The 27,203-nt window shown below is 58.5% G+C and overlaps 1 protein-coding gene, 1 long non-coding RNA gene and 5 other non-coding genes across 8 annotated transcripts; 1 reads left to right on the plus strand and 6 right to left on the minus strand.

Moving 5' to 3' along the window:
* Window positions 1-1,531: 1,531 nt before the first annotated feature.
* On the minus strand, window positions 1,532-1,603 carry Trnaa-ugc (transfer RNA alanine (anticodon UGC)). Its single transcript has one exon. It is a non-coding gene; the product is annotated as a tRNA-Ala (tRNA).
* A 496-nt stretch (window positions 1,604-2,099) lies between these two features.
* LOC138828759 (uncharacterized) lies at window positions 2,100-4,430 on the minus strand. Of its 2 annotated transcripts, none has more exons than XR_011372345.1 (2): window positions 4,333-4,430; window positions 2,100-2,435 (listed from the first exon to the last, which is right to left on the minus strand). It is a non-coding gene; the product is annotated as an uncharacterized lncRNA (long non-coding RNA). The 2 variants fall into 2 exon arrangements; XR_011372344.1 differs by lacking the exon at window positions 4,333-4,430 and adding an exon at window positions 3,690-4,136.
* Trnad-guc (transfer RNA aspartic acid (anticodon GUC)) lies at window positions 3,635-3,706 on the minus strand. The gene has a single exon. It is a non-coding gene; the product is annotated as a tRNA-Asp (tRNA).
* Trnaf-gaa (transfer RNA phenylalanine (anticodon GAA)) lies at window positions 4,035-4,107 on the minus strand. Its single transcript has one exon. It is a non-coding gene; the product is annotated as a tRNA-Phe (tRNA).
* Window positions 4,278-4,349, minus strand: Trnad-guc (transfer RNA aspartic acid (anticodon GUC)). The gene has a single exon. It is a non-coding gene; the product is annotated as a tRNA-Asp (tRNA).
* Window positions 4,431-4,576: 146 nt separating the features above from the next.
* Window positions 4,577-4,648, plus strand: Trnaa-ugc (transfer RNA alanine (anticodon UGC)). Its single transcript has one exon. It is a non-coding gene; the product is annotated as a tRNA-Ala (tRNA).
* A 710-nt stretch (window positions 4,649-5,358) lies between these two features.
* Dhx37 (DEAH-box helicase 37) lies at window positions 5,359-25,800 on the minus strand. Its single transcript, XM_070024885.1, has 27 exons — window positions 25,617-25,800; window positions 23,618-23,787; window positions 22,640-22,752; window positions 21,190-21,517; window positions 20,870-21,018; window positions 18,579-18,671; window positions 18,276-18,372; window positions 17,272-17,385; window positions 16,578-16,679; window positions 16,348-16,462; window positions 16,000-16,095; window positions 15,580-15,659; window positions 14,545-14,692; window positions 13,974-14,050; window positions 13,494-13,726; window positions 11,386-11,497; window positions 10,871-10,977; window positions 10,608-10,796; window positions 9,638-9,762; window positions 9,429-9,545; window positions 8,967-9,139; window positions 7,123-7,237; window positions 6,885-7,022; window positions 6,680-6,774; window positions 6,532-6,605; window positions 6,182-6,279; window positions 5,359-6,100 (listed from the first exon to the last, which is right to left on the minus strand). Exons 1-27 carry the CDS (start codon window positions 25,720-25,722, stop codon window positions 6,018-6,020), a joined length of 3,447 nt encoding a protein of 1,148 aa, XP_069880986.1. The 5' UTR covers window positions 25,723-25,800; the 3' UTR covers window positions 5,359-6,017.
* Between the last annotated feature and the right edge of the window lie 1,403 nt (window positions 25,801-27,203).

The following is a 27,203-nucleotide window of genomic DNA, read 5'->3' on the forward strand; positions in this document are numbered from 1 at the left end:
TGTGTGTGTGGTATGTGTGTATGTGTGTGGTGTGTGTGTGTATGGTGTGTGTGTATGTGTGTGTGGTGTATGTGTGTATGTGTGTGTGTGTGGTGTGTGTGTGTGAGGTGTGTGTGTGTGTATGTGTGTGGTGTGTGTGTGTATGGTGTGTGTGTGGTGTGTGTGTGTGTGGTGTGTGTGTGGTGTGTGTGTGTGGTGTGTGTGTATGTGGTGTGTGTGTATGTGTGTGTGGTGTGTGTATGTGTGTGTGTGTGTGGTGTGTGTGTGTGGTGTGTGTGTGGCGTGTGTGTGGTGTGTATGTGTGTGTGTGGTGTGTGTGTATGGTGTGTATGTGTGTGTGGTGTGTGTGTATGTGGTGTGGTGTGTGTGTGTGTGTGTGTGTGTATGTATATGTGTGTGTGTGTATGTGTGTGCTGAAACTGGGTGGTGAGTACAGGTAGGTTCTGTCCTGTTCTAGCCACAGCTCTACTTCTGTTTGCTTTTGTTTTGCTTATTGGAGGTTAGAGTCTTACAGACTTTCCTGCCCAGGTTGGATTCTTACCAGGACCCTCAGATCCTGGCTTCCTGGGCAGCTAGGATTACGGGCGTGAGCCACCTGTTCCCTGCTTGAAATGTAATAGTCGAAATGTCATTCCCTCCCCCCCCCTCGCCTAGGAAGCTTTATCCCGACACCAGTCTTTTGCAGCAACTCTGGCATTTTCCCTTGTCACAATTGTGCCACTAGAAATATTTCAAGAAAAGACATTAGATTTTACAACGTGGGGAACAAGCTGTTATAATTAGATTTGGATTAGACTCCATCAGGAATCCTCCACATTCCAGTCTCATCCGACCTCGCTGACATGTAGGGGGAAAAAACCTTCACCCAGGCTCCTGAGACCCGAGCCGAGCGCCCCTACGCGGTGCGCGCCCCTACGCGGTGCGGCCCAGCCCGGACTGACTCCTTTGGAAGGGGAAGCTCGGCAGGAGGGCGTGCCTGCATGTGCACATGCGCAGCTTGAGTTTCTCATTTACAGGAAGGAGCTGACAGGAATTCTTGTGGAAACGACTGAGAGTGTACACGGGCACAGTGGACACTTGGGTGCCAGGTCCAGGGACACGTGTAACACTCTGACAACCATCCTGAGCCCCGCATGTGCTGGGGATGGAGAGGAACGGGCCTGCTGGGGCTTCAGAGCTGCCTTCCTGTCAAACTCAGCAGCTGGCTGAACAGGGAAGAGAGGACAGCAGAGGCTGTGACCTTGACTGCACTCTACCCCGGGCCTGGACGCCAGCTGAGAGTCGAGCCGCTTGGTGTGATCTCTGCGGGATCCTGCGGCTGCCGCCACCGCCGCCATCTGTTTCTGCTCCTTGGGTGATCCTTTCTGTGGTGATCACACACATTTAAGGGACTTGGTATTCAAAACAGGAAGACCTGCCCAGCGTGAAACCCTCAGTTCAAGTACAGACTAGAATTGGGATAATCCTCACTCCTGGGATGTTATAGTGACAGTGAACCACAGATTTTAAACACAAACAAGAGAGAAAAAGCTGGAGATGCCGGGGATCGAACCCGGGACCTCATACATGCAAAGCATGCGCTCTACCACTGAGCTACATCCCCCAACCCGCCTGCTGCCGCTCCTGCAAATCTCTGCTACACTTCACTTGCACGGGACTTTTGACCATCCTCTTTTATTTTAAGCTTTTAAATCATTTTCCTCTTTAAGGTTGTTCACACAATCTTGCAACTAAAACTATAGCTTTACTAGAACTAAGGACCAGAAAGAAAAATAGAATTTCTTTTCTGGTGGCTCAGCTTTTTGAGTGATTTCGGGTTTGAAGACTTCATCTTCCCTGGCCCCTTACTCTGGGTATTAAGATGAGCAGACACAAAGTTTCAGATCAGATCAAAGTGCCCTATATGCAGTGTGTTTAGAAACATCACAGTGAAATGCCTTTATGCAATTAATATATACTGACAGGAAGAGAGGTAGGAAGGAAAGAAAGAGAAAAGGAAGGAAGGGAGGGAGGAAGTTTGTTTCAGCCCAGAATCAGGGCTCAAACTTGGAGGAAGGTGTAAGGTTTTAGATGAGAAAAGGATCACGCAGAGAGGAATAAAAGATTGACAGCAAAGTTTATTGGGGGTATACTCCCAGGTGAACTCCCAGGTTGGATCAGAGAGGTCGCACTGAGTGTAGTTGTAGCAGAGCTTTTATAGGCAGGGTAAAAGTAGCACTTGTAGTGAACAGGGACTTGTGGCACGTAGCTTGTTTTGCCAGTTTGAGCAGTCTTAGGCCAGCGCACTGGAAGAATGGTTGACTCAGATGGTGCTTTCGGGTAGGAACGTGGTCTTTCTCAGCAGCAGCCTTTTCCCCTTGCAGTCTGACTTTTTTTTTTTTTTTCCCAGCTGCCTACTTCCTCCAGCAACCTGACAGCAGGCACTCAGGGGTATCCTGTAGAAAAGAGCCTTCATTCATTTCTAATTGTCTTGTGGCTCTGGGCTTTGAGTTCAGGATCTTACAGCTTGCTTGGCTTGTTTGCTGCATTGTCACTCTACCTCTTAGGCCATACCTCCAGCCTGCCATTTTGCTGATTAATTAAAGAAGTTTCTCAGCCTTTCCTACCAGGCTTCCAGGGGTCACAGGCCCACTGACTGGCAGCTTTACCTTTCCTACCAGGCTCCAGGGGTCACAGGCCCACTGACTGGCAGCTTTACCTTTTCTCATCAGATTCCTTGAAGGGAAGTAAAGGCACTTGCTGTGTGGACACCACACCCTAAAACTGTCCAGTGGATGGCCCTCGCTGGCCACCAGCGTGCTACACCTCCTGGTGCTGGGCGCAGTGGCCGAGAGCCTATCCACAGCACCTCCCCAGCCTGTGAGGGAGGTGAATGAGGGGTGTAAGCCCCCAGGTGCCTCCTGAGCCGGCTGAGCATCTCCTTGGCCCTGGGTGCGAATCCGCCTATTTACTGCATTTTGAGAGAGAGCTGAATGGCTGGGAGGGGGCAGAGCTGTTGAGCCAAGCAAGCATCCTAGGTCCTCCTTTGGCGTCCGTGAGGACCCCGCAGAGAGACCTGGCCCGGTGTGTGCCCTTCCTGAGGCTCAGGAGCAGGGCTGCGCGTCCCCTCTGGGGGCCCTCCCTGCACAAAGCCCTGAGATCCAAGCCGGGCTGCTCCCCCCCCTCCTCCCTGAGATCCAAGCCGGGCTGCCCCTCCCCCCTCCTCCCTGAGATCCAAGCCGGGCTGCTCCCCACCCCTCCTCCCTGAGATCCAAGCCGGGCTGCCCCTCCCCCCTCCCTCAGATCCAAGCAGGGCTGCTCCCCTCTCCCTGCACAAAGCCCTGAGATCCAAGCCGGGCTGCTCCCCCCCCCTCCCCCCTCAGATCCAAGCCGGGCTGCCCCCCCCCTCCTCCCTCAGATCCAAGCCGGGCTGCTCCCCCCCCCTCCTCCCTGAGATCCAAGCCGGGCTGCTCCTCCCCACCTTGTCTCTTCACCCCTCCCCCCGCCCCCCATGCATCGTCCCCCCTCCTCCCTGCGCAAAGCCCTGAGACCCAAGCAGGCCGGCGGAGCTGGACGGCAGAGGATGTCGGCAGAACCAGGGTCGGTGACCGGGCCGGGAAAAAAAAAAAAAAAAAAAAAAAAAAAGCACAGACACCTCCCCGTCGGGGAATCGAACCCCGGTCTCCCGCGTGACAGGCGGGGATACTCACCACTATACTAACGAGGACGGCCGCGGAGGCCTCCTCGGCGGCCTTCTTGAGGGAGAGGGCGGGGCGGGGCGGGGCGGGGCGGAACGGGGGTCGGCCGGAGAGCCCGCGGGCCCCGGGACGAGGCGCGACGGGGGGGGGAGGGGGGTCGGCAGGAGAGCCCGCGGGCCCCGGGGAGCGGGCGGCGGCCCGGGGGGGGGAGGGGGGGTCGGCAGGAGAGCCCGCGGGCCCCGGGGAGCGGGCGGCGGCCCGGGGGGGGGGGCTGGCAGTGGGGTGGGGGGAGGGAGGGTCTGGTCTTCCCGCCCCCTTCCCCCGGTTTCCCTCTTTCTGCACGGGAAGAAAAGAAGCTGCCGAAACCCGGGATCGAACCAGGGACCTTTAGATCTTCAGTCTAACGCTCTCCCAACTGAGCTATTTCGGCGGCCGACGCGCTGCGCTCGCGCCCGCTCTCCTGAGGTTCCCGCCGCTCCGCCGCCGCCGCCGCCGGCCCCGCCCCGAGCCCCGCCCCGAGCCGCCTTCCCCGCGGCCGCGGGCTCCGGGCGACGGCGCTGGCCCGGGTCCCAGTCCCGAGGTGCAAAACAAGCCGCGCGCCTCCCCGTCGGGGAATCGAACCCCGGTCTCCCGCGTGACAGGCGGGGATACTCACCACTATACTAACGAGGACGGCCGCGCAGGACGCGCCCGCGCCGCCAGGAGAGCTGCCGCCCGCGCCTGCGCCCCGCCGCGCCCCCGCCCGCGCCGCCAGGAGAGGTCCGGCCCGGCCCGCGCCTGCGCCTGCGTCCCGCCGCGCCCCGCCCGCGCGCCCCCGCGGGTTCCCTCCCCCCCGTCCACCTCCCCTGGCCCCGCGCCCTTCCGCCCATCACGGTGCTCCGCAGCCTAGCTCCTGCCTCGGGGATGTAGCTCAGTGGTAGAGCGCATGCTTTGCATGTATGAGGCCCCGGGTTCGATCCCCGGCATCTCCACAGTTTCTTTTGTTTCTCCCCAGACCTCACGCAGGCCTGGAGGGCAGGGCGCAGCCCCGGGCCCGAGCTGACCGCGAGCAGGCCAAGGCTGCGCTCGCCGCGCCTGGGTTTGGGCCTCACCTGCACCCCGCCCTCCACAGCCTTCTTTTATTTTCCTGTCCTGGGTCTTGAACTGAGGGCCTGGGCGCTGCCCCTCAGCTCTAGGCTAGCACTACACCTGAACCACAGGGTCACTTGCAGCCTTTTCTGTCTGAGGGAGGAATGGAACCCAGGGCCGCCTGCATGCCAGGCACTAAGGCAGTCCCAGCCCCCACAGGCTGTGAAAACCTCCCATCCAGACAGCCACCGGATCCTCCCACACCAGAGACTTCCCCAGACTTCCTGACCCTGTGACACAAGCGTCTGGGGTCCACTCTCTCCCCAGCACCATGGAAAAGTTGTGTTCCTCAAAGCGCAAAGAACCACCAGTGAGAGACTGTCATTTCATTCACCTGCAAACGGCCCTGGCCTTGTGTGCGTAACTTTTAGATCAGTACGTGGCTCACACTGCCACTAGGTGGAGAGCCTGTATCCATCCACAGATGACCACACGGTACAGTCCACGGCAGAATACAATTGAGCCACCAGGAGCAAGCTGCAAACCTGTACTACAATGGCCAGCCTGGAAATGTGATGCTAAGTGAACACAGAATGGACACAAGAGTCAGAGCTGGGGACCAGTGCCACGGTTTATTTGTGCCAGCCCAGCGGCCAGGTCTCCACTTTCGCACATCTTTTTTGCATGTGGCTGATGCTCTACCACATGACCACACCTCTGTCTGGCATTTTGCTGGTTACAGGGGATGGACTCACTGAGGACTTTGGCTGGTTGGCCCAAACACAAATGGCTAAAAAGCAAAATGAATCTTTCTTCTTAGGTTGACTGTCACGAGTCAGGAATGTGTCCGGATTTGCAGTCGGAGCTGTTCCTGCCTTGCCCCTTCTACCTCAGCCCAAGAGGCGGGAAGGAGGGAGGGAGCAGGATCCCAGACAGGTGACAGAAGTCTGTGGTCCTGGCCAGCCAGGGCTCCCCCTGCTGCCCTCTGGGACAAGTGCCCAGTCCCTGGAGCATGGGCATTCCAGGATGGAGCGCCAAGGGTGGGCAGGGCTGGAGGTGTGCCTGCTGCCCAGGGCAGCCCCACCGCTGGCGAAGTCTGCCAGCACCCCCTGAGGTGACCCGCATGAGGTCCAGGTAAGATGGGTTCCACTCCAGTGTGAACCCGTGGCTGGCATCTCGTCGCCCATCTGTGTGCACGGCGGGGTGTGGACGGCTGGCCGTGGCGGTGTCCAGTGCCGAGCAGAGCCGTGAGCCTGGGCTGCAGGTCAGCAGTCAGAGTTGGGCGGGCGGCCAGTCCTTCTCCACGCTGCCATGCATGGCCTGCGGGAGCCACTCGCAGTACTCGGCTAGCAGGTCTGCAGGCAAGAGGAGGCTGGCGTCAGGGTGTCGGGCCGGGCCCTGCCACACCAGCCCCGGCTCCAGCCCTGCACACTCACACTTGGGGTTTCTCTTCCAAGCAGCCAGCAGGGCACCCCGGCAGTCAGCGTGTTCAGCTACGAGGGCTCTTAGCAAACTCTCGGTCCTGGGCTGCAGCCTGCAGGCGGAAGGCAGCTGTGAACAGTTGGCTCGGCCCAGAGAAGGGAGAACACGCCTCAGGAGAGAGTGCTCTCTGCCCAGCTAGCAGGAACCCCAGGGGTCCTGGCGAGGTCCACCCTCACCACCCTGTGGGGGCTGACCCTTGCCCCTCTCCCGGCCCTGAGGAGGGCAGAGCTCATCCTCAGCCTCGTGTCCGCTCCGGCCTCCAGAACTGGGAGGGAGGCCCGCTGCCTCGCCTCCCAGGCCATACCTGGCCCAGGTCTTCAGCATTGTGTTGGGGCTGGACAGCAGACAGCCCTTGTAGGAGGCCAGCTTGGGGAACACCTGAGGAGAGGGCACAGCATGGGTGAGCCCCGGGTCGCCTGGCCACACCTCCAGAGGGCAGCGCGGGCGCCTACCTGGCCCTCCAGCAGGAACCAGGCAAAGTGCTTGTAGCAGTCCAGGCCTTCTGGAAAATCCACCTGGATAGCAGGCAGTGCCCAGCCGACTCGATCTGGGGGCGGAGACAGTGAGCAGGGGTCCTTCCCGCCCCACCCTCCAGAAGCACTAGAGGGTCAAGGCCAGCGGGTGACACCCCTCAGCCCGGAGACGTGGCCGACTCACAGAACACACTGGTGCGGTGGCACTGCACCCGGCCTGTCTCAGGACAGTAGGTGGGGGGCGGGTCCTCCAGGGGTGTGGAGAACTGGCAGTAGGCAGGCAGCAGGGCTGGGATCCACTGGATCTCCACAGTGGAGACGCCTGGGAGAGGCAGAGAGGGTGGGTTACGGCGGTCACTCCAGCAGGGCCAGGGCCCGCTCAGTGGCGCCACCTGGGTGCAGAAGCCCGGTACTGCAGGTACCTTTCATGTACATCTTCGTGGTCTCCACAATTTCCTGGTAGACCACAAATTCTGGGAGTTCTCGGAAAAGGACGGAGCTGGGGTGGATGAAGACCGGGTCATCTAGGAGAGGGGTCTGTGGGAAGTGATGGGGGTGGCTTGAGTCAGGGAGACACCGAACACCATTGCCCAGTGTGTTACACTAGGAGCTTCTTGGTGTGGCTCACACCTATAATCCCAGCTACTCAGGAAGCCGAGATCTGCAGATTCTAATTCAAAGTCAGCCTGGGCAAAAAAAAGTCCATGAGAGTCTTATTTCCAATTAACCACCAAAAAAGCCAGAAGTGGAGCTGTGGCTCAAGGGGTAAAGCCTTGATTCAAAAAGTTCAGGGATGCTGGGTGGTGGTGGCTCACGCCTGTAATCCTAGCTACTCAGGAGGCTGAGATCTGAGGATCTCGGTTCAAAGTCAGCCCAGGCAGGAATGTTCGTGAGACTCTTATCTCCAACAAACCACTAAAAAACCGGAAGTAGTGCTGTGGCTCAATAGAGCACTTGCCTTGAGCTGAAGAGCACAAGCCCAGAGTTCAAGCCCCACGAACTACAAAAAAAAAAAAAGTTCAGGGAGGGCTGGGAAGGTGGCTCAGTGGTAGAGCGCTTGCCTTGCATGCATGAGGCCCTGGGTTCTATTCCTCAGCACCACATAATCAGAAAAAGCCGAAGTGGGGCTATGGCTCAAGTGCAAGCTAGCCTTGAGCTGAAGAGTGCAGGGACAGCACCGGTCCCAGAGTTCAGGCCCCATTACTGACAAAAAAAAAAAAAAAAAAAAAGTTCAGGGACAGGCTCAGGCCGTGAGTTCAAGCCCAATCCTGCCAAAAAAAAACCCAAAATCCACCGTAAAACCACTAAACTGGGCTCTATTTGGCTCAGCTGGGAACTGCACTCAGGTTCTTGAGCTTACCAGGAAGGTGCTCTACCAGCTGGATCACACTCCAGTCCTGAGTGCTGAGCTGTTAATGGCTGTGATCTGCTGTGTTGCTGGCTAGCTGTGATCTGCCGTGTTGGGGGGGCTGGCTGTGATCTGCCGTGTTGGGGGGGCTGGCTGTGATCTGCCGTGTTGGGGGCTGGCTGTGATCTGCCGTGTTGGGGGCTGGCTGTGATCTGCCGTGTTGGGGGGGTAGCTGTGATCTGCCGTGTTGGGGGGCTGGCTGTGATCTGCCGTGTTGGGGGGGGGCTGGCTGTGATCTGCCGTGTTGGGGGCTGGCTGTGATCTGCCGTGTTGGGGGGGTAGCTGTGATCTGCCGTGTTGGGGGCTGGGGTGGCTGTGATCTGCCGTGTTGGGGGCTGGCTGTGATCTGCCGTGTTGGGGGGGGGCTGGCTGTGATCTGCCGTGTTGGGGGCTGGCTGTGATCTGCCGTGTTGGGGGGGTAGCTGTGATCTGCCGTGTTGGGGGCTGGGGTGGCTGTGATCTGCCGTGTTGGGGGCTGGCTGTGATCTGCCGTGTTGGGGGCTGGCTGTGATCTGCCGTGTTGGGGGCTGGGCTGGCTGTGATCTGCCGTGTTGGGGGCTGGCTGTGATCTGCCGTGTTGGGGGCTGGCTGTGATCTGCCGTGTTGGGGGGGGGCTGGCTGTGATCTGCCGTGTTGGGGGGGGGCTGGCTGTGATCTGCCGTGTTGGGGGCTGGCTGTGATCTGCCGTGTTGGGGGGCTGGCTGTGATCTGCCGTGTTGGGGGGGCTGGCTGTGATCTGCCGTGTTGGGGGCTGGGGTGGCTGTGATCTGCCGTGTTGGGGCTGGGGTGGCTGTGATCTGCCGTGTTGGGGGCTGGGGTACAGGTGAGGTGGCCTGCCCCGCCCCTCACCAGGCCTACCTTGTAAGCGTTCCTCCACTTCTCGTCCAGCAGCTCCTCACTCTGCACCCTGCGGGCCAGGTGGTCGCCCAGGCCGGCTGCCAGGATCTGCCGCAGATAGGTCACCTGGCTCTCAGTGGGCGGCTCCATCTTGGGATCCACAAAGAGCCCCACCTCGGGGCACACGGCATTGACTGGGGGAGGCCCGGGGTGAGTCAGGGCTTGCTGTGCCCCAACTTCTGCAAGGCCTCATGGCACTTGGGTCCCAGTCCCACTGAGCCAGAGGCCAAGCCCTCCAGGAAAGGGGTGACCCAAGGATTCAGGGGGGCTCCCCATAGGGGGCAGAATGGCCTCGTTTGTCCCCATTCCTGCCTGGGGACCTTCAAGAGGAAAGTGGGCTCCAGGGGACAGCAGGAGGGAGGGCACCACCATGGGCTGATGGCAGGGACCGTCCGGCAGCGGGTGAGCCCCGGCACCACCTACCCACAGTGGTCAGCTGACCGCGCAGGCGCCGAGTCTCCAGCATGGCCTTGTACCGCAGCCCGTTGGTCTGGCAGAACTCGGGAGAGCAGCCAGCGTACTCACAGGCGCCCACCGCACCTGAAGGGCAAAGTGGGGTGTCCTGTCCTGCTGACCTCACCCGGGCCTCCTCGGGGCCACCTCTTCACCCCACCCCACCAACTGGCACCAACCTAGCAACACCATGAGGTCCCCAAGCTTCAGAGAGGCCCCCTGGCCAGCCCAGGCTCTCTTGATCTGGGCCACCCGGGCCCGCCGGCTCTTCAGTGCCACAAGCTCGTCGTCGCTGGCAGCAGGTCTGTGAACACACACACAGGAGGCCGAGGGCTCACCTGGGAGCAAGGAAGTGTACCACCGAGCAGCACACATCTTTAAGTGGAGAGAGCCAGGTACGCGATTCTGCGGAGGCTGAGGTGGAGTGAGACCCCATCTCAACCACTAAATAAGATCCTATCCCAGACTTCAAATGACAGAGCTTGTGCCCAGCATGCAAGAGCCCATGTCTGCCTCCTGGCAGTGCACCCTGAGAAAGCAAAACTTGTCTGAAATAGCCAAGCGCGGGTGGCTCACGCCTGTAATTCTAGCTACTCAGGAGGCTGAGATCTGAGGATCTCAGTTCAGCCAGCCTGGGCAGGAAAGTCCATGAGACTCTTCATCTCCAATCGAACCACCAAAAAGCCAGAAGTAGAGCTGTGGTTCAAGTGGTAGAGTGCTCACTCGAGCCGAAGCGCTCAAGGACAGCGCCCAGGCCCAGAGTTCAAACCCCATAACTGACAAAAAAGATGAAAATAAAAAAAGTTAAAAAAAAAAAAAGAGAACTTGTCTAAAAGAATCAGCCAGCCGTCAACACCTATGAGCTCATTTTGTTAGGAGCTCAGTGAACTTCACGTTCTTAGTACTGGCTTCTTCAATGCATCTGCTGCTCTCTATTTCGGGGCCCGGAAGGAGCCTGGGCTGCACGGGCACGGCCAGGCTCCTACACTGAGCCACTGCAGCCCGTGATCCCAGACCTCTCCCTCCACCCTCCAGACGTGTGGGACGGTGTCCAGCTGGCCGCCTGAGGCCAAGCACCAAAGGCTCGGGGCCCCAGAGGAACGCACAAAGCCAGCGTGGCTCCCGAGGCTCGGCTGGCACACCACGCACCTGTCCAGCTCCTCAAACAGCTCCCGCACGGTCATGGCCGACACAAGGGCGATGGCATAAGGCAGGCAGCCGTGCTGCCGGCTCAGCGCCAGCATCTTGGCATATCGAGGTGCCACGGGGAAGGCGGCCATGGTCCGGCCCAGCGCGGTGATGGGGCAGCTCAGCCGCGAGCTCTGCAGCTGCTTCATCCTGTGGAAGGCCGGGGTGGGTGCGTGCCAGGGAGGCCTGAGCCAGGGGGCAGGCCTGCTACCCCCGCCCCCTACCTTGCTCCTTTTGGGGGCGCCTGCAGGGCTCCCAGAGCGATGAGCAGCTCCTCAGCGGCAATGAGGGCCTCCACAGAGGGAGGCGTGGGGAAAGGGAAGTTGATGACCTGGGCACGGGAGACATGGGTGCTGAGGAGGTGCCTGGGCTGGCCTGGCTCTGTCCCCGGCTGCAGCCCCTCCTGAGGACCTGGATGCCCCCAAAGCAGTCACAGTAACCCCAGAGTCGCTGTCCCTTCATCCAACACTCGTCCTGAGTACCACCAGGAGAGGCCGAGAGCTGCCACAGCCATCTCTGTGGCAGCTGTTAGCTGTCACTGTACAGGTGGACACGTGCACTCGGAAGGAGACCGAGACCCCCAGCACAGGAGTCCGGGAGCCTGGTGCCCAGTGGAACTGGCAGTGACCGCCTACGACCACGTTTGCGTGGCCCTGACCACAGACAGCAGCTAACACAGATAGCACGGGAGCAGAGCTCCGGGCCAGCTCGGACGGGAGATGCGGGGCTGGGCACCAACCTTCTCAATGTTGAGAGCTTTCATCTGTAGGATCAAGTCCTCCACCGGCCTGCGTGTGATTTCTGGGGGAGGAAACTGCTCAAAGTCCTCGAAGACCGCAGAGGAATACAGCCTGAGCGAGAGAAGCCAGGGCCGGCAGAAGTCACCACCTCCGCTCCCAGCCCAGGGCCCTCGATGGCCCGGGTGGCTGTTGGGTGTAAAACAACCTGCCACCTGGTGGCGCCTGGCAAATCCAAACACAATCCAAACACAGCTGCTGCCCACCTCCTACCTGGAGTGTGTCCTATGCTTTCTACTTCTTAACCTGAAGCCAGCTAAAAGAACTTCAGTAACAGAATTAAAAATAATGGATGCCAGTGGCTCAGGCCTATAATCCTAGCCACTCAGGGGGCTGAGATCTGAGGATCTCAGTGCCAAACCAAGCTGGGCAGGAAAGTCTCTGCGATTCTTATCTCCAGCAAAAAGCTGGAAGTAGAGCTATGGCTCAAGTGGTGAAGTACCAGCCTTGAGTACAAAAGCTCAGAGACAGTACCCAGGCCTTGAATTCAGGACTGGCTTGAATGATGGGACGGACACACACACACACACACACACACGGACACACACACACGGACACACACACACGGACACACACACACGGACACACACACACGGACACACACACACACACACACACACACACACACACACACACACACACACACACACACACTTCCTCTCTCTTTCCCCAAATTGTACACAAATAGTTCATCATCTTTAAAGATTGTAACCTCAGAGTATAGAAGAACACAGGGCAACAGCAGAGAGCAGCCTAAGGCAGGAGATGGGGGGTGGGGAGGGGGAGGGAGCTCGGGACACAGGCTCGGGAGGGCTGCTCCAGAGGGAGCCACTCATGACAGACCCGCAAGTCAGGGCTCAGGGCTGAGAGGAACATGGAACCCACAGTGAGCTGACTCCGCTGCTCACAGAGAAACTGGTTCACAGTACCAAAAAGGAGCATGGCTGGGAGGCAGTGGGAACACGAAAGCCCTTGGGGAAATGGCACAGCCACCGCTGGGGAGTGTGCCTAGTACTAGGGACTGACCCAGACAGCTCACACTGGGCATGGCTCAGGATAAACCCAAGCAGGTACTTGAGCAAATGCCACCAGTGAGTGTCACGGCACAGTTCACCACGGCAAACACCATCCACACCTAAATCCATCGGCTGCCCAGTGGGCAACCCATGGGGCCTTGTACACATAAAAAATGCATCAACCTGGGCTGGGAAGGTGGCTCAGTGGTAGAGTGTTTGCCTTGTATGCATGAGGCCCTGGGTTCAATTCCTCAGCACCACATAAGCAGAAAAAGCTGGAAAAGCAGAAAAAGTGCTGTGGCTCAAGTGATAGAGCACTAGCCTTGAGCTGAAGAGCTGAGGGACAGCACCAGGCACAGAGTTCAGGCCCCACGACCAGCCACAAAAAACAAAAACAAAAACAAAAACACAAAAAAAAATTACATCAGCCACCAGGCACCAGCAGAGCCTGCCTGTAATCCTAGCTACTCAGGAGGCTGAGATCTGAGTATCACAGTTCAAAGCCAGCCCAGACAAGAAAGGCCGAGAGACTCTAATGTCCAACTAACCATCAGAAAGAAAACCGGAAGTGGCGCTGTGGCTCAAATGGTCGAGCGCCCACCTTGAGCTGAAGAGCTCAGGGACAGTGCCCAGGCCAAGTTCAAGCCCCACAACCGACAAACAAACCCCTAAAACATGCATCAGCCCTGCTGAGAAACAACTCAGACACTCGGAATGGCATGTGAGAAACGTGGGCGCATGGCCGACACTCATGCTGTGATGGAGCCACACCACACACGGTCGCATGGTGTGACACTCCGCTCCCGCGGGGTTTCTGGAACTGGCCCCGGCGTGAAGAGCTGCCAGTGCTGGGGTTCAACCCCATTGTGCTGCAGAATGGCAGCCCCCGAGCAGATACCTGACAACAGTGCGGACTTCCCCGGAGGGCTGTCCACCCAGAATCCCAGCACAAAGACAGAAACAACATGCATGTGCATACACGTCACGGGAGCGCTTCCTGGTTCTTGGCGCCCGCTGGGAACGCACTGGCCCACCTGTAGCAGTGGCCGGGCTCCGTGCGGCCCGCCCGGCCCGCCCGCTGGTCAGCTGATGCCTGCGAGACCCAGGTGACGCGGAAGGATGACACGCCGGTGACACGGTCGTAGTAGCGTTTCTTGACCTTGCCACAGTCTACCACGTACTTGATGCCTGGGATGGTGAGGGACGTCTCGGCCACGTTGGTGGCCACGACGCACAGCCGGGCCCCCTCTGGGGGAGGCCTGAAGACCTGGGTGAGGAGCAGGAAAGGCAGTACTGGAACCAGGGAGAACTCCGGAGCCACAGGACCTCCGAGGGCTCAAGCTCCCAGGAACAACATGGGCAGGCAGGTTTTTACCTCTCCCAGGAGACCTCCCAAGAAATGGGGAGACAGTTGGGTGACAGATGGGCTGAGATGGGTTCCACTGCATCACCGTTAAGGGCCCTGACACGCAGCGGACACCCTGACTCCCTGTCTGCCCACCCAGCACCTTTACCTGCGCCTGCTTCTCGGGGGCCAGCAGAGAGTACAGCGGGAGCACGTGGAGGGGCAGGGAGGCGTCTGGCTGCTCACCTGCGGGGAAGAGGTCTGTCGTCACCAGCTGGGACAAACCCCAAGGTCGGGAGCCAGTGGCGGCTTCCCCGGAGGGCTGTCCCCACAGCTGCTGGCTGCCCGGCACCTCCCGCCCGCTGCCATCCCAGCCTGGGCAGGCGTTCGCGCTCAGCACAGCCGTGCAGGCGGGCGGGACCGGCGAGCTCCTGACGGCTGTCCTGACAGGCCCAGGCCTGTCTACCTGTCCAGAACCCTACACATAGGGCTCGCAGCAAAGGGAGCGCAAGGGTGGCAGCCCGTGCCACCCGCACTAGCATCAGGGCCTGCAGCTGCCAAGGGCTCAGGAAGGGTCACGCTGAGGCAGCTGGGGGGCCCAGTGAGGCTCGCCAGCCAGGGGGCCCTGAGTCCCACCACAGGCCCAAGACCCGGGACGGGGCCCGGGGCTCAGCACAGCCGCTGAAGGACGAAAACCCAAGGAACTCAGCCAGGATGCCCCAGCAAGCCGCAAGCCGCACCTCCCTCAGCACCATCTTCGTCCCCCAAGTCCAGGTCCAGGTCCGAGCCCAGGGCTGCCTCCTCGTCGTCCATCTCCGCCTCCCGGTCCTCATCGCCCTCACCCGCGGGCAGCACCGAGTAACTGTCTAGGCTGATCTGGGGCAGTGCCTGTGCCAAGAGGACAGCCACACAATGGGCCGTGGCGACCCTGGGGTAACCACGCTCTGCGGAGATCCAGCCTCCTATGGAGAAGCCATACCCACCACCCACGGAGCCCCCTGGAAACCGGCCTCTGGCTCAGCCTCTCACCTAAACACTGGGGACAGCCACGGGGCTCATCTCCCCCAGCTGTGGGAAGAGCAGCTGCCCGGAAACTACAGGAGCTTCAGGAGGAGATGCCACCGGGGGGACCCACGTGCCGTGGCACCGTGCCTGCATGGCACCACAGGGCAGCCCTTCCTGGCAGCCAGGTTTGGCATAGATACACCCCACTTTCAGAGGCCGGCCTGCTTCCCAGCACCCTCACAGGACCTCCTCAGGACTTCTGGAAGGTTCATTAGAACATGCTGCCAATCTTCCTCCATCTCACAGCTCGAGTTGAGAGCTGTCCCACTGAAGTTTGTTGTCACAGGGAAGGTTGGGGAACCTTCTACAATAGTGCAGTCTAATACATCAGCCCCGTGTGGCTGCTGGCCCCTTAAGATGGGTCTGGGCCACAGGTCTAGATTTTTATTTACTTATTCTTGTCAGTCGTGGGGCTTGAACTCTGGGCCTGGGCACTGTCCCTGAGCAATTCAGTGCAAGGCTAGCCCTCTACCACTTGAGCCACAACGTCACTTCTGGTTTTCTCAGTTGTTTATTGGAAATAAAGAGTCTCACAAACTTTCTGCCCGGGCTGGATTCAAACTGTGATCCTTAGATCTCAGCCTCCTGAGTAGCTAGGATGACAGGCATGAGCCACAAGTGCCTGGCAGAACTAGAGTTTTAACTGAACTTACTTCTACCTAAAAAGCCATTGTCCCGAATCGCACAGGTCCCAGAGGCCTGCCACATACCGCTGCCTGCGCCTTCTTGGCCCGTGCCCGAGACTTCTTAAACCTCCGAACTTCTTCTGCGGAGTCCTTCTCCTCCTCCTCTGAAAAGGTGAGAAGAAGACCCCGAGTTCAAGCCCATGACCGACCAAAACAAACAAACAAAAGCCAGATGCTGGTGGCCCATGCCTGTAAGCGGCACTGTGATAGAACTAGCCTTGAACAAAAGAGCTCAGGGACAGCACCCAGACCCCGAGTTCAAGACACATGACCAACAAAGAGTAAAAATACAAAATGAAAAAGCAAAGGCGGGACAGGCACTTGGCTGCACTGTCGGGTCAGTTATGGGTGGGGCAGGAAGATATTAAGGCACAGAGCTCCCAGAGGAGACTGAGGCAGACAGGCACCCCAAGAAGGGTGCGGGTGGCCTAGGCGCTTGCTTACCTCGTGGCCTGCAACTGCGGGCTGGGAAGGCCTTTCGGAGCCTGCGGCACAGTGCGTGCACCTCAGCCTGCCCGGTCAGAAACACCAGGATGCCACCTGCAGAACAGCAGCCAGCCATCAGGTTGGTTGGTTTGCAGCAAGCATCTGCCAGGCCTGCCTAGATTCCAGGCCAGAGTCACAGGGCACCAGGGGAGCAGGTGCCCCAGACCAGCGGGGCAGCCAGGAGCTAGCACCAGCCGGAATACAGGAGAGGACCCAAGGACGGATGCCGTCCCAAAGCCACCCGGCCAGCCTACCTCCGCCCTCCCCCCCCCCCCCCGCCCCCAACACCATGGGCCAGCACCCCACCTGCTGGCAGCATGCGGTGGATCTTGCAGGTCTTCCGGAAACACTCGCCGGCATAGTCCTCCAGCGGCGTTCGCTTGTTGAAGTGCACGGTCACCGGGAACTGCCTGGCCTCCACCTGCAGGGGGCGCGCTGCAGCCGGGCTGCCCCAGGCCCGCTGTCCCCGACCCTGCTGGCTCCCAGGGGGCGGGGGTGGGGACGGGCCAGATGGGGGTCCCTCGGGCAGGCCTCACCTTGATGACAGGTGGCGGCTGGGAGAACAGCCGTGAGTTCTGGGTGAAGTCCTCCACCCGCAGCGTGGCTGACATGATGAGCAGCTTTAGCGGCAGGCGCCTCTGCGGAGGACAGACTGTGACCTTGCGACCCAGCGCCCCCCCTCCCCCCAGGGCAAGCAGCAGGGGAGCTCTGTGCCCCAGGAAACACCTGTCCCCACAGCCAGGCCAGGCTTGCACGTGCACACGTGTACAGAAGGGCCGGGGCACAGCTGCGTCAGCTGTCCTCACTCAGGCTGAGTGTGAGCGAGAAGCCAGACTCAGGTCAATCAGGGTGGGGATCCCTGGCTCCAGCCCCTCAGCAGCTGGGCTCTGCTCTCAATCTCTTGTGCTTATAAACCATAGGCCCCAGTGCTTAGGAGGCCCAGGTCATCTTTGGAAAGCCAAGGTCGTGGCCACACGACCCCACTGCCCTTCCACCCCCTCCACCTCTGGCTGTTCCCCGACACTTCCAGCATCAGCCAGCCCACTGGGACAGAGCGCCTCCTACCCTACCCAACAAGACCTGGCATTAGGAGGAATGGCAGGTGCCGTGGGACCTCCCAGCCGTGATGGCTGGCACAGAGCTGGCCATGACCCAGCATGAGACACAGAAGCCAGGCCCGCCTGCTGACAAGTGGTGGCCCCTGACGGCCCACGCCGGCTCCTGTGCTACCTTGGCGCGCAGCGTCACGATGCGGGACAGGAGCCCGATGAGGATGTCGGTGTAGACACTGCGCTCGTGCGCCTCGTCGACGATCAGCACCCGGTACTGCTTCAGCAGGAAGTCCTGGGGAGGTGGGGTCACAGGTCACACTGAGCAGCCCAGTGGCCGGAGACCCCCTCTTGGCTTGGGAGAGGGCTCTGTACCCTCGGCAGGTCGCTTTGACCAGACCGGTTTCCTCTCCAGACAAATGGGGACAACATGAGCCACATCCCGGGGTCCCCGGCAGCACCCGGGGTCTGCCCGTGGAGCGCAGGCTGAGGCTCTAGACGCAGAGCTGTGGGGCGGAGTGCAGGAGAGGGAAATGAGACGGGCCATACAGAACAGCCCGGGCCTCGAGGGCAAGAGGACGGGGGTCACCCAGGCTGGCAGCAGAGGCTGCAGAAGCCCCCCTTGCCACAGAGCCTCGTTCCACATGGGCCGGTGTGCTTTGGGGACATTAAGTCACCCCTTGAGACCAGCATGCCAGTCCTCGGGTGTCTCAACTCCCCGGGAGCCTCCGGAGGCAGCAGGCATGAGCCGCGCTGCTGGTCACAGGCTCTGGGAGGACACGGCACAGCTCAAAGGCCAAGTGCCCTGAGGATCTTCTGAGCACCCGGAGAGCAGGTGACCGCCATCACCGAGGCAGGGCCAGCACAGCAGTGCACGCACACACCTGGCACAGACAGTGAGACCAGCCTGAATAATGCCACACGCGCACATTGCAGGCCACCTCCCGGGCACCGGGCACAGGGGATGTGGCTCTAGTGCACTGCGCAGTTTCAGCTTCAAAGCAAATCTAGGAGGAAGGCATCAGTATACTGAGGCTCAGAGAGGTCAAGGAATGTGCCAGAGGTCACACTGCTGTGAGCAGGATGCGGTATTTTGCCAAGAGGTGGAACGGTAACCAAGGCAGGGGTGATGTGCTGCCTCCCCCCACCCCCCCGGGTCTTTGTCCTCCGAGAGCTGGAACGAACCTTCTGGATCTCCTTGAGCAACACGCCATCCGTCATGAACTTGACCCTGGTGTCTTCAGTCACATTCCCTTCATACCGGATCTGGTAGGAGACGACCCTGCAGGGACAGAGCCACAGCCACGTGGTGCTGAGGACGGTGGTGGAGGAGGCCGGCAGCGTGCATGGCCAGGGCTGCACCTCTGTCCCCCAAGACCATGTGCACGGCCTGGCCAGAGCTTGGCTGGAGAAACCACGGAGCTCCCCCCGCCCGCCCCCCCACAGCCACACCGAAGGGCGCACAGCACACCGAAGGGCCTCGCTCACCGCTCTGACAGATTCATCTCCTTGGCCACTCGCTGGGACATGGCCATGGCGGCCACACGGCGAGGCTCTGTGACTCCGATGATGCTGTGGTCGCTGGGGAGGGAGGGACATCAGCCTGGGACCCCACCTGTCTGTCCGCAGCCACTGTGCCTCGAACCCCGCCGTGCAGGGACAGACGGGAAGGAATGACTCCTGGTCCACCCAGGAACCCCGTGGCCAGCTTTGCAGCAGCTATGGCTGGGATCAGCGGGCACTTCCTAGCTGGCTGTGCAGAGGTGCTGGGGGCCTGGACCACACTGTGGGAAAAGAGGCCCTGTCCTCGTCCTGGGAAAGGCCAGGCCAGAGACCTTGCTTCATCCCAAACAGTGATAACCTTTCACTTCTGAAAGCACACCAATGTTCACTTGGAAACCATGCTTCAATTTTAGAGTGCTTTGCTTGGGCTGGGATGAGGCTCAGTGGCAAAAGCGCTTGCCTAGTGAGCACAACATCCTGGGTTCAATCCCCAGTACCGAAAAAGGAAAGACAAAAAAATGTGTGGGCTGGGAATGTGGCTTAGTGGCAGAGTGCTTGAATAGCATGCACTGGGTTCCATTCCTCAGTACCACATATGCAGAAAAAGCCAGAAGTGGCGCTATGGCTCAAGTGGTAGAGTGCTAGCCTTAAGGAAAATTAGTTCAGGAGGGGCTGGGAAGGTGGTTCAGTGGTAGAGCGCTTGCCTTGCATGCCTGAGGCCCTGGGTTCGATTCCTCAGCACCACATAAGCAAAAAGAAAAAAGCCGGAAGTGGTGCTGTGGCTCAAGTGGTAGAGCGCTAGCCTTGGGCTGAAATGCTGAGGGACAGCGCCCAGGCCCAGAGTTCAGGCCCCACGACTGGACCACCCCCCCAAAAAAAAATTAGTTCAGGGACAGCACCCAAGCCCTGAGTTAAAGCCCCAGGACTGGCCAAAAAAAAAGCTTTGCTAGGTGACAGTGGCTTACACCTGTACTTCTAACCTTTTTCAAAAGTCTAAAATCTAAGAATTCAAGGTTCCAAGCCCGCCTGAGCACAGACTTTTTTTTTTTTTTTTTTGGCCAGTTGTGGGCCTGAACTCTGGGCCTAGGTGCTATCCTTCAGCTCTTCAGCTCAAGGCTAGCGCTCTACCACTTGAGCCACAGTGCCAAGTATAGACTTTTATCTCCAGCCAAAGGCCAGAGTGAATTTATAGCCCAGAGATAAGAGCGCCAGCCTTGAACACAAAAACTAAGCAGGAATGCAAAGCCCTGAGTTCAAGTTCCAATACTAGTACAAGAAATAAAAGTACAAAATAGTGTATACAAAAACCAGAAAACAGGGCTGGGAAGGTGGCTCAGTAGTAGAACGCTTGCCTTGCATGCATGAGGCCCTGGGTTCGATTCCTCAGCACCACATAAACTGAAAAAGCCAGAAGTGGCACTGTGGCTCAAGTGCTAGAGCGCTAACCTTGAGCTGAAGAGCTGAGCGACAGCGCCCAGGCCCAGAGTTCAGGCCCCACAACAAGAACACCCCCCCAAAAAAAAACCCAGAAAACACTAAAACCACAGGGTGGCCTGTGAGTGGATGTGCCGACATGGGGTGTGGTCACCATGTCCTGGCGTGGCGTCCTGTGACACTGAGGACCTGTGTGTGTCAGTTCCCCGTGACCATGGCCATGCCGTGCCAGGGCTGGTGGCGCCAATCGGCCAGACACACAGGGCCTCCCACCCCACCCCCGTCTACCAGGGAGCCTCCGGGGGCCCGAGCCTGCAGGTTTCATTTGGTTAGCCTCAGTCCAGCTAGTACATGGTCAGCAGACAGCCTGGCATTGAGGCTGGGCCGCCTTCAGGGGTGAGTGGCCGACAGTCTGCTGGGACAGAGGGGGGCTGGGGCGGATCTGTGCTGCAGCCCCCCACATCCCTCTGCTCCACCCCATACCCTATGATGCTGGGTGTGCCTCGTGTGCTAGGCTGGCCTGTCCTGTGCCCTCGTGGGCCAGGCCCGTGTCCTCAGGGCCCTTCATCCAGGAGCTCCGGGGCAGCCACGAGCAAGTCCACAAGCCAGAGCACAGGGTCACAGTGCTGGGTGTCAGGAGAGGTCTCAGTGCCCGACAGGGCCATCGGCTGCCCGGTGGGACTGGAGCTGGGGCTTCTTGGGCCTGTCTCCCCTATTCCCCCTCCCCACCCCCCCGTGCCTGTCTGAAGCACTCATACTAGGGCCAAACAACCTCAGGTTTCTGAGAATTAAGTTCCAGAAAGGGAGCAAAGGCAGACTCGGCCCGCCATGCCCAGCCCCACCTGCTGTAGCCCGCTTCGTAGAGGAACTGCGGCACCTGCGTGGTCTTTCCACTGCCCGTCTCCCCGCACACGATGACTACTGGGTGTTCGGCCACGGCCTCCATGATGGTTTGCTCCTCTGAGAGGATGGGCAGCTTGAGCCGCTCCTCCTGTGAGGGGCGGGGACAGACATGGCATCAGGTGATAGGTGGAGGGGGGGGGTGGCGCGGGGGGGGGCAGGGAGAAGTGGCAGAGCCGGGGCTCTGGGAAGTCTGCCTGAGGTCAAAAGGGGCCCCTTTCTGCACGCTTACCCCCACCCCCACACCGAGAGAGAGACAAACCTGCATTTCGGGGGTGCGGTTCACGGGCACAAACACCGCGGGCTTGGTCAGGGGCCTGGGCCGGGCGGCGGCAGGCGCTGGGGGCCTGGCTGTGGGGGGCTGACTGGCAGGCACTGTGTTCCCATCTCCAGCCCCAGGCAGAGCCGGCGGCAGCTGAGCTGTGCCTGTGCCTGTACTGGTCTCTGGCTGGAGGGGGTCAGGGACCTCGGGCTCAGAATCCCCCGAGGACTCTGACTCCTCACTGGAGGACGGCTGGCGGTGGCGCTTGCGGCCGGCCCCACTCAGGCTGCTGATGCCCTGACCCTGGGCGGCCAGCTCGGCGGGCTTCCTGCCGGAGGGAGGACAATCTAAGCACAGCCTTCCTGCCAAATGCACCATGGCTCTCAAGGCCCCACAGGTCAGCTACTGAGGACCTGACCTCACAGAGTGAACCCCCTGCCTTCCCACGCCGATCTGATCCAGACTCATTTGCCTCAGATTTGTATTTGATGACTTCACTCCCTCGAAGTGCTCCCAAGGGAAGAGCACTGGCTTGTGCCCTGCCTGTCTCCAAGGTTTGGAGTCAGGACAGTTTGAACCCAGCTTTTGAAAGCTCCAAGAACAGGGGCTGGGAATATGGCTTAGTGGTAGAGTGTTTGCCTAGCAGGCATGAAGCCCTGGGTTTGATTCCTCTGTAACACATACACAGAAGAAGCCAAAATTGGCACTGTGGCTCAGGGGTAGAGTGCTTGCCTTTCATGCATGCGGCCTTGGGTTTGATTCCTCGGTACCACTTAAGCAGAAAAAGCCGGAAGTGGCGCTGTGGCTCAAGTGGTAGAGCGCTAGCCTTGAGCTGAAGAGCTCAGGGACGGTGCCCAGGCCCAGAGTTCAGGCCCCACAACCGACAAAACAAACAAAACAAATAAACTCAAGGATAACCTTGAACAAAAGGAGCTCAGGGACAGTGCCCAGGCCAAGAGTGTCAAACAACAACAACAAGAAAGAAAAAAAAAAAAAAAGCAAGCTCCAAGACGGGAGCAGGCGGAGGGTGAGGCTCGGTAGGGAAGGGAGGCTATGCGCTGCTACACCAACCTCAGGCAGCACTGCTGTCCAACTGCCAGGACCTGCAGTAACCGGCTTCAAGTTGCGGTTGTTGGTACCGAGATAGGAACTACACTCACTCAACTTGTTTGCTCACGGCTAGAACCATTTGAGTCACGTCTCCAGGTTTGGCTTTTGGCTGTTTTTTTTAGACACGGACTTTTCTGCTGGGCTGACTTCCATTTGTGACCCAGGACTCAGCCTGAGTGGCCAGGATTACAGCTTCCATTTGTGACCCTCCAGGTCTCAGCCTGAGTGGCCAGGATTACAGGCATGAGCCACCTGGCTTCTTTGTCTTCCCCAGGAGATCCCGTAAGGCCTCCCCATGCGCTGGCAGACAGAGGAGATCTGGATAGGAAGGGTGGCTCACGGTTTGGTGTGGTACATGCGGTCCCCTGTGCCCAGCTTGGATGTGGTATAGAAGAGCCTCATCTCCGCCTCTGACACCTGGACTTCGCTCAGTTTCTGCAGCATCTCTGCTCGCTGGGAACAGGAACGAGGGGGGCGGGGGAAGGAAGGTCAACAGAACTCCAGCGTCCTAACGCAGCACTGTGCAAGCCGCCTGGTTGGAACCTGCAGGGTCCCCTGCAGGGGACCTTTTGCTCCTCCTTCATCCCAGCTATGGGACGAAGCTCGTGGCAGCACTGTCACAGACGAGGCCTGTCAGTGGCCCAGACACCCACTAGCCAAGGTCTACAGTATCCTGTGGGCACTGCGCTCAGCCCTGCTGTACTGGAGGGGCAATGGTGCTGCCGATGGGCCTGCACTGAGGGCCAGGGCCCAGGTGACCCAGCCACCCTTTACGTGAAGAAAAACCACAACCTGATGGTATCTACCCACCACCTCCACGAGCCCAGAATCACACAAGTTGACGGATTCCAGCACTTGGCTCTGAACTGTGTCCTGAAGGGCAGCCAATGCCACATGTAGCCATTCCCATTTTAATTAATCAAAATCACCTCAAATCACCTCACTTACAATGTTTCAGGGACTCAAATGCCACTTGTGGCTAGTGGCTAATGTACCAGACTATGCAGACAGAACATTTCTCCTGTTCCATCCAGACAGGTTTGCTGGAGATAGAGTCTCATGCCTGAGGCCCTGGGTTTGATTCCTCAGTACCACATAAGCAAAAAGAAAAAAGCCGGAAGTGGTGCTGTGGCTCAAGTGGTAGAGTGCTAGCCTTGAGCTGAAGAGCTGAGGGACAGCGCCCAGGCCCAGAGGCCCCACGACCGGAACCCCCCCCCCCCAAAAAAAAAGGTGTCACAGGAGTCTTGCTCCTGGGACCATGCCTGGAATATAGCCCACTCCCCCCCCCGCCACTGCCGCGTGCCATAGCTCGATGTACCTGGCTCTTCTTCTCCTTCTGCTCTAAGACCCTCTGCAGTGCCTTCTTCTCCTTCTTGGTCAGAGGCTTCTTCTCCTTCTTGGACAGAGGTGGTGCCTTGGTCTTTTTTTTCTTTCTCCCAGGCAGGACAAGTGCATTGCTTGCATCCACTCCTTTCAAGGTGTCTTTGTCTGAAAGAGACAAGCCTGCTTTACCACAGCCAGTAAGGGTGGCTGCAGTTCCTGCCAGGCCTGCTCCAGCTTCCCGTGCCTCTACAGCACTCTAGATCCATTCTAGAACTATTTGGTTACCCTCTTGTTTAGTTCCTGTAATGTTCTTCCTGCTCTACAGCCAGTGCTGGCAGCTCTCCTGCATTCCTACAAGGCCAGTGGCTCATTCTTTACTATCTGCTCAGTTGTACGATCTTTCTATGATGAAACAGCACGAGAGATTTGACCCTACCAATGGAATAATTTGAACCACACAGGCTACCTCATCTGCTCCCATTCCATAGTTCCCAGACCATTTTCTTTTCTCTCGATTAATGGGACATCCGTGTGAACACACATACACATTCTGGTATTTATTTCAAAAGTTTCTCACCCGTGGCTTATGCCTGTAATCTTACTCAGGAGGCTGAGGGCTGAAGATCGTGGTTCAAAGCCAGCCCGGGGTAGGAAAGTCTGTAAGACTTTTTTTTTTTTTTTTTGGGGGGGGGTCCGGTGGTGGGGCCTGAACTCTGGGCCTGGGCGCTGTCCCTCAGCCCTTCAGCTCAAGGATAGCGCTCTACCACTTGAGCCACAGCACCACTTCTGGCTTTTTTTTCCTGCTTATGTGGTGCTGAGGAATCGAACCCAGGGCCTCATGCATGCAAGGCAAGCACTCTACCACTGAGCCACCTTCCCAGCCCGTGAGACTCTTATCTCCAATAAAACCACTAGAAAACTGAAGTGGCAATGTGGCTCAAGTGATGGAGTGCTCACCTTGAGCTGAAGAGCTGAGAGACAGCACCCAGGTCCAGAGTTCAAACCCCACCACTGACCAAAAAAAAAAAAAAAAAAAAGTTTCTGAAGCTGGGGTTCTGGTGGCTCACTGAACCTATGTCCTAGCTACTCAAATCTAGCAGATAGAAGTTCAAAGCCAATCTGGGCAGGAGAATCCTTGAGATTCCATCCCCAACTAACCAGCAAAAAGCCAGGCTGGAGTCATGGCTAAAGTGGTAGCCCACCAGCCTTGAGCAAGAAAACCAAGCAATCTCTAGTCCTAAGCTTAAATGCTAGTTACAGCTGGACATGGGTGGCTCATGCCTGTAATCCTAGCTACTCAGAAGGCTAAGACGTTTGCATGGAAGTTCAAAGTCAGTCAAGGCAAGAAAATAAGACTCTTATTTTCAATTAGCCACCAAAAAGTTGGAAGTAGGGCTGTGGCTCAAGTTGTACAGCATCATCCTTTAACAACCACCACCACCAACAACCTAAGGGACAGCACCCTGCTCGTGAGTTCAAGCCCCAGTACTTCGGGCTTTCTGTTGGCTAACTGGGAATGTTTCCTGAGTCCCCCTGCCCGGGCTGGCTTTGACCTGGATCCTCAGACTCAGCCCTCTGATTAGCGAGGATTACAGGCTGGCCCCGCGGGCCTACTCGGGAAGGAAGATCCCGGAGCATATCTTGGCCTGTCTCTTCCTTGTAAGCCGAGGCAAAGGGCGTCGGGCTGCCTCTTCTTCCCCGCGGTCGGCACGGGATCGCGTCCCGCCCACGGCAGGCACGCCCACCAGCGCGGGCTCCCGGCGGGCCCGGGCCGAGCGCGCACGCAGGGCCCGGGCAGGGCTGGCTCCCGGCGGGACCCCGCGTCGTGGGACCGCCTCGCTTTCTGGCTCAAGCCCCCGTGCCATCACCGCGGGGCCGGTCCCCTCTGGCTTTTAGGCCGGGCGGCCCCGGCCGGGGAACGGCCAGGCGGCGGCGGGGCCCGGGCCCGGGCCGCCCTCCCTCCCAGCCCCGGCCGCGCGCCCCGGGCGCCTCACCTTCCAGCTCCAGCCGCACGGGCGGCGGCTCGGGCGCGCCCCGCGCGGGCCGGGGCTCCGCCTGCAGGCGCCCCTTGACGTTGTAGCGCCGGCGCAGCTTCCCCATGGCGCCTGCAGCCGCGCGCGGATCCCGCCACGGCCCCCGCGGCTCGGGTCCCGGGCCCAGCCCACGTGGGTTCCCAGACCCGGATCAGCCCGCGAGACTTCCGGGGTCCGCTCTCGCGAGAACTTGCGCTCGCGGCGGCGCCGGGGGCGGAGCTTGGGGCGGGGCCTCGCGCGGCGAGGCCGGCGTGGGCGTGGTCTATTTAAATGAGGAGGGCGGGACTCGCAGTGCTCGTTGCCTAGTAAGAAAGCATAAAATATTTCCATCCCAGACAAAAGATCTAAAAGAAGAAAGCGTTTATTAGCTTAAAGCGCTCATTACCGCGTCACGTCGGCCGAGGTGCGCTCGGAAGTAATGCATTTCCGAGGCTGTAATTATCTTGCAGCTCGAACAGTTAGATCGCACCACAGTTTTCTTTTCTGTGAAAAATACGAATGCCTTTAGGTGAACATTTAAATTATATCACAAAGAGATGAAGTTAAATCCTGTCACAAAAGTTCAGAATTTTAGAAATGACAAGGATAGTGTATATATTCCCTCCCACATTCAAAAAAGAAAAACATAACACCCGGAAGAAAAGGGACCCAGAGAGACAGTCAGTGATCCTGAGGTGCAGCTGGACAGGAAGAATAACTTCATGTTCTACACCCCTGTAGGGTAGCAAGAACTGCCTGTGTATTTCAAAATAACTAGTACAGTTCGGTGCTGCCGGCTCCCATCTGTCATCCTTGCTTCTCAGGAACCCAAGATATGAGAACTGAGCAAGGCCCCCGGTCTGATCCCCAACACTGCAAAAACAAACAAAATAGATGAAAAAGGAAAGAAAAAAAGGGGAAAAAAATAAAAAAGAGTCGAGGGTTTTTTTTTTGTGGGGGGAAGGGGTCTGGTCGTGGGGCCTGAACTCTGGGCCTGGGCGCTGTCCCTCAGCTCTTCAGCTCAAGGCTAGTGCTCTACCACTTGAACCACAATGCCACTTCGGCTTTTTTCTTTTGCTTATGTGGTGCTGGGGAATCGAACCCAGGGCCTCATGCATGCAAGGCAAGCACTCTACCACTGAGCCACCTTCCCAGCCCGAGGGCTTTGAATTTGAGAACAGGCCATTTTGATTTGCGAATGTAAGGGAGATAATAATTTCTACCTTCTGAAGTTTGGATAAATTATTGTTTATGAAACAGATATAGAAGATAACGAGAAAAATAGCTTTAATTTTGTGCATGCGCATAAAAGAGCAAGAAGGGTGAGAGTCAAGTTTTCATCATGGCTAGATCCAGGATCCTGGAGGAAGAATCCGGGAGACAAGTTGTTCCTCGGTGGTAGAGGATAGAATAGGGACTGGCCTGTGCTAAGGTCCATAAAGAGGACTCAGTGGATAAACGAGTTCCTTCCAGCTCACAGGAAGCCCTGCTCTGTGCCTGTGCTTCCCCAAATTCTGTGGGTTGCAGTACCCAGACAAGCAGAGCTGCGTACTTGGGGTGATGTTTCCT

Source organism: Dipodomys merriami, unplaced genomic scaffold, assembly GCF_024711535.1.
Source record: "Dipodomys merriami isolate MVZ:Mamm:240054 unplaced genomic scaffold, mDipMer1.0.p SCAF_163, whole genome shotgun sequence".
Taxonomy (NCBI): domain Eukaryota; kingdom Metazoa; phylum Chordata; class Mammalia; order Rodentia; family Heteromyidae; genus Dipodomys; species Dipodomys merriami.